Here is a 6,000-nt window from a genome sequence, read left to right as displayed (position 1 = left end):
TTGACCCATAGGTACGGAAGCAGGTGGGGAAGAAGGAGTAAAACAAGAAACAGGTAGGGAATGAGTTTGAGGAGCAGAGGGGGCTGGGGTCTTAGAGGAGGTGCCCGAAGGGTTAGCTAATTGCTTGGACTTGCAGTGATTCTCAACTGGCAAGGGGACCTCACCCTTTCCCTTTGACTTCTGGCTTAAAGTCATAAAATCCGATATGTATGGAATCTCTGTCCATCTCCCTTTACCCTTGCAAAACTTGTCCAATTGCAAAATGGTATCATAATTAAGAGTGCCATGTATAGGCCAGTTTCCTTCACTTCCTAGCGGATAATGTGGCCATAAATTGTTACAAAAATGTATCATGCATCTCTTTCTCAAATTTTTAAGTTCTAGTTTAGTCCAATCTCTTAGGATGCACCCCAGAGGTGAATTTTTTGGAACGCTCCTTTTCTGTCCCATAACTACTATCTAAGGAGAATGGTCTGAACCAAGAGCAAAGCACCAAGGGATAGGCATATAAGTATAAGAGTTCTTACCCAGAAACGTGTAGTTTGAGGATCCAACTGTGGTTCCCCAGGAGTCCCAGGCTGCTCTCTGCTGTCATGCAGACGCCGACCGTCTCTACCTCTCTGTGACTCAAACGGAAGGTTGAGTCTGGTGGGAGAGGGAGAAGAAAAACCCAGAAGGTAGGGCCCTACCTCCAGGTTTTGTGTGCCAAGCGTGGTCCAGACGTCTGGTTGAGCTTTCAGCGATGGAGGGAGACTCAGGCTGCCCTCCACTGTCCTGTGCAAAAGCTGATTCTCTCTCTACCCCTCTGTGACTCGATGGGAGGTTGAGTCAGGCGGGGGGGGGGGGGGGGGGGAGGGGGGGGGGGAGAAAGGAAACCCAGAAGGGAGGTTCCCACCCCCCAGTTTTGTGTGCTAAGAGGAAAGAGGAAATTCCCGAGTCCCTTCAGACGTTCGGGCGCCAAAATGTAATGGGGGAAATTGGGTACCGGGTTGGGGTTCTTAGGAATTCCTCTTTAAAGAATTACACCCTCTTGCACACAAAAGTAGTTAGAATAAGGTGGTAGTTTATTTAGGGACAAGGGAAGGGAGGGGGGGGAGGGAAGGGAAACCATGACAGAAATCCTTGGACTTCTCATGGGGAGATAGGCACAAAGCACATGGCTCAGAGGTACCAATCTCCTCGAACAGGAGACTGCCAGGTACTTTTATAGAGGACTGATGGGGGGAGGGGTGACCATTTGACTGTGAAAAGCTCCTTTAGTGAGGGAGGACCATCCCCCACTGGTGGTATCTGGGGGAATTGGGTGAGGAGTGGAGGACCATCCCCCACTGGTAGTGACTAGAGGAATTGGGTGAGGGGTGGCTACACATCTCTCTTCAGGACACAAAGGCCGCAGCCACACCCAAATTTATCTCCCCAGGGGTAAGGGAGACCAGAATAAAGGGTGGAGGTCCCAAAGCTAGCTCACTCCAAACTGGTTCCCCTTATCTCTCTAGGGTTATCTGTCCTCTGGTTTAGTTTCTCAAGGAGAAGATTCCTTGATTTTCCCCAGAGAACTTCTGGGGTGCTCTGCACCCCATGACACTTACACCAGCATAATACACATATGTATGCATATACTCAAATGTGCTTATATATGTTGTATTCCCCAAAACAATGGAAGCTTTTCCATGGCAGAAACTTGTTTTCATTTTATCCTCACATTTCCTATACCTAACATAGAGCAAAAACCCTGTGCACATTCATAATAAACACATGTATACACACATACAAATGAACACATGCATACAATGTAAACAACTGTGTAGCTATGCACTGCTCACTCATGTGCATATATGTGCATATGCACATGTTCACATATCATATGCTCCCCAGTAGAATGTACTTCTCCATGGCAGAAGCTTCTCATTTTGTCTTTGAACTCCCAGTTCCTAGTGTTAATATGAATGTATGGATCACTTAGATTTGATGGAGCTTCCTTATTATCCAAATGGATGTTATGAGACCCTGGATTAATAGGAGCAGAATTCCTTTTGCTGCTCAAAGACTTCAAACTGAAGCCAGACAATCCCTGTTTACTCTTCCTCAGAGAATAAACAAACTTAAATGCCCCTTTGAAATTCTTATTCACTATCTTCTTTCCCAGGAAAGTAAATAGATCTTATTGTTCTTCTGATCAACTATCTAGATCTCCTTGTCTTAGATTATGTAGAAACAGGAAGGGCATTATCAAACATAGCATCAGTTTTAAGTTGAGCTGTAAAATTGATTTGTATTGTTTAACTGATTTACATTTGTGGTATTTGCTTTGGGCTGATTTGTATCATGCTCATGAAGTTATTCTGTAACCTGTGAGCAAAAAAACCCCTTAAAAACCCTTAGAAAGAGGGAGTCTTCAATCCCTTTTTGGGAAGGGTCTCCAGCATGATCATGTTTAATTCTTCTTGGGACAAAATAAATTGGTATTTTCCTGTCAGCCTCTGATCTGGTTTATACTGTAGGAGACATTATATTCTCTGATCTGGTTTTTAGCCATGTTCTCTGATCTTTTTTTGGTAGAAGGACAGCTGTGCAAACAAATTGTAGGAGATATTATAAGATTAATTATTTCTCTGATCTGTTTATTAATTTTTTGTAGGAGACAGACAGATTAAACTGTATTTAATTTTCAAAACTAGCAACTTCAGAAAGGCCAAATGGATTGGTTATAGCTTTACCATGGAAAAGCCTATATGCTCATTTTATACCTAGCTTGAAAAACTACCCTGCATAAAAATCCATACTAAGAAATCCTATAGTTAAATGAACTAGCTCCATAAAATAGTATTTTGTAAAAGATCAAAGTTCTCTTAATGTACCATTTGCAATTGTATCCCCTAGGTACCATTTGAATGCATCTGGTCATTGGGCTGTTATTTGTCACCCTTAACTGTGCTTTTACAGTGAGCATTCATCAAGGCAAACAATGAAAATATTTCTTGAAGAGTGTTATGGAAACTGTACAAACAAAAACCACATGGCATGAAAGCCTGTTAACACAGCCATCCCTCTAGGGAGCTTCTAGGCCCAGACTGGGGCAGTTGCCTAGGACTTGGACAGTGACAAGATAAGACAAAACTGTCAGATAGGTTTAACAGCTTTCTAATTCAGTTGCTACCCAGTTCCCAGCAGTGCTTCTAGAGGCATGCAGTCTTCAAGTTCTAAACAGTTTTAGAACATATGCAAATGAGTCTAAGAATTCTGAAAGGGAAAAACAAACTTAAGCAGCTTGTAGAACCTTGAAAATCAGCATACTTGGGAAAAAACTGTACAAGCTATGCTTCAGTGGGAAGCATACCAGATCTAGAACCAAAAAGGTTTGGGTTAGCAGCTTTGCTCTTTTCATTTAATATCTGTTTTTGTGTGTGTGTGTGTGTGGGAGAATGGGGGGGGAGGCTTTAACCTCTCTGAATCTTTTGGTCTCATCTTTAAAATTATGGCACTAGATTAATGACATCTGATGTCCCTTCCAACTGTAAAGCCAAGATCTTATAAACATGAAGTCAGCAGAGATGCTTGGCTAAACTTGCTCAACAGGCTGGTATGTAATACTCAGGGGACTTGTAGAGTGGTAAATACATTTCCAGGGCATGGGCATAAGACATCATAATGATCACATCGATTGACTAAAGACATATGAATACAACTTCTCCTTTAAGTTAACATTTATTCAAAGTTGTACAAGAGTTTTTATGCCATAAAGTCAGTTGGATGGCCCCAATCGGGCTTCTCTTAAGTCCAGATCTGCTCAACAACAACCTCCCCCAGACTGCTTCCTTCCCTTGTTCCCTGCATGCATAGTAGCAGCCAGGGAATGCTGAGGACCGATCTTAATGCCACTGGCCTCATTATTCATGTCAAAGACTCCTTCTTGGATCTTCACATAAATCCCCTTGGCTGTATCAACAAAGGCTTCTTCTACATTGGATGCTGTCTTTGCTGATGTTTCCATGAAGATGAGCCCATGTTTTCGGGCAAAAGCTTCTCCTTCTTCCTTCTTTACTTCCCGTCTCATCTCCAGATCACTTTTGTTCCCAATCAGCATGATGACCATGTTGGAGTTCGAATGCTGATGGGCATCTTCTAGCCAACTTGTCAGGTGATCAAAGGTATCTCTCCGGGTTATGTCATACACCAGCAGGACCCCAGCAGCTCCACGGTAATAGGATCGTGTGATAGAACGGAAGGATTCTTGCCCAGCTGTATCCCAAATCTGGAGCTTTATCTGCTTGCCCTCAATGGATATGAAGCGGGCCCCAAACTCCACACCAATGGTTAGGTCATGCACAGGCTGGAACCTCTTGTCAGTAAATTGTAGCAGGAGGCACGATTTGCCCACCCCAGTATCTCCAATGATGATGTACTTGAACAGATAGGCGTATGTCATGGTGGTATCTGCCCTTGGCTACAGCTTCTGTTAGGTAATTGGTATGTGGTTAGGAATGCTTTTCAGCTTTAGCTCTGTTCCTCCCCCAGTTCCTCCCTCCCAGTCCTCCCATCAGTTGTGACTAACTCAAGGTGATCCCGTGGACTTTGTTAGTGGGCTTTTTCCTTTTCCAGTGGGACCCCATTTTACAGATGAAGAACTGAAGCAAATATAAGGCTTGGGTGACTTGCCCAGGGTCGAATGGGTAGTGTTTGAGGCCGAATTTGAACTCTGATCATCAGGCCACTTAGCTATCCCCATTCCTAAGCGTAGCTCCCCAACATAGGATTGAGCTACAATTTCACTTGGTTAGGGACTCTCTTCTGGCTTTAGCCTCTCCCTCCCTTCCCCCCCCCTCCTTCCCGCCTTCTACCCGCCCCCCCCCCCAGACACTCCACAAACCAGAATAAAGCCAGAGCTGCAAGTGGTTAAGGAAGCAGGATTTAACTCTGACTCTTCCTCCCTCCCCCCAGCTGGAGTTTCCCAAGGTACAGTGATTCCACAACGGAACTAGTTGTATGGCTCCCACAAGGTTAAGAAGCCTCTTCAGGCTTTAGCTCAGCTTCTTCCCCCACCCCCACTTCCCAAGCCAGACACTCTAAGGAGCAGTGCCCCCACAGGGGATATGTGGGAACGCAAGCTGACAGCTTGAAGCTGGGTCTCCCCGCCTAATTGAGACCTGTCCGGTCCCTTCTCAGCTAGTAGTGGACCTTCCGGCAGAGTTCTTAGAGACCGCTCGTGCCTTCCCACAAGCCTCCGAGGCACAATGTACTCACTGAGAAAGCACCTGGACTGAATTAGGATCGAAACGTCAAAAGGAGCTGCTGCCTGCCTGGCTCAACTGAGAAACTAGAGCACCCAGCTCCAGGTGCCAGTGTAACCCCGCCCACTGCCTACGTCATAATGCCCAGGAAAGTGAAGTATTGGGCCTGGAGCCTCGTTCTCAGACCAAAAGTTATTGTTGCCAAGGTTACCTACCATAGCGCCACGTAGCCATTCAGTTTTGGAGGGAAGCCTTTTATTTTAGGCTTAGTTTTGGTTGATGGTTTGATTTCTACGTCAGAACTTACCTTTGTTTTCAGTATATTCCTTCTCCCTCTCCTCTGGGGACAGTGCCTTATAACAAAGGATTTGTTTTAAAATAAAAAGTCAGGTCAGCAAAATTAACCAAACAGAACAAGTGTGACAGTATATGCTACCCATAGCCCCCCACCTTAGCTGAAAAGGGCGGACGTTTGATTTTCTGATCTAGAAGGAAGCATTTCTGTGTAGGAAGGAGGATTTATGTTTCACAATCATGTTCCTCAGACATTGGGTGCCGTGCTCTTTTTCGGCTCTGTGGGCCACTGAAATCATACCCACTCTTTTGAGGTTCAAGGTCTCTTCCATAAGAAGAGCCCAGTTTGACTCTCTTCTATGCTGTTAATAAATCTCACTTTGGATTTGAATTAATGTACGCTGCAGGAAATTACCAGAATCACAGATGAGGGGGGAGGCCCCCTACTCCAACCTAGACCCAAACAAGAAACATCCTT

General features: G+C 44.8%; 1 protein-coding gene across 2 annotated transcripts; it reads right to left on the bottom strand.

The window, feature by feature from the left end:
* Window positions 1-3,787: 3,787 nt before the first annotated feature.
* LOC122734064 (ras-related protein Rab-2A-like) lies at window positions 3,788-4,426 on the bottom strand. Of its 2 annotated transcripts, XM_043974744.1 has the most exons (2): window positions 4,379-4,426; window positions 3,788-4,330 (listed from the first exon to the last, which is right to left on the bottom strand). In XM_043974744.1, exons 1-2 carry the CDS (start codon window positions 4,424-4,426, stop codon window positions 3,788-3,790), a joined length of 591 nt encoding a protein of 196 aa, XP_043830679.1. The 2 variants fall into 2 exon arrangements, with proteins under 2 accessions (XP_043830679.1, XP_043830678.1); XM_043974743.1 differs by having other exon boundaries at window positions 3,788-4,426.
* Between the last annotated feature and the right edge of the window lie 1,574 nt (window positions 4,427-6,000).

Source organism: Dromiciops gliroides, chromosome X, assembly GCF_019393635.1.
Source record: "Dromiciops gliroides isolate mDroGli1 chromosome X, mDroGli1.pri, whole genome shotgun sequence".
Classification (NCBI taxonomy): Eukaryota; Metazoa; Chordata; class Mammalia; order Microbiotheria; family Microbiotheriidae; genus Dromiciops; species Dromiciops gliroides.
The sequence above is the reverse complement of the archived record's forward strand: the minus strand, read 5'-3'. Positions and strand labels throughout refer to the sequence as shown.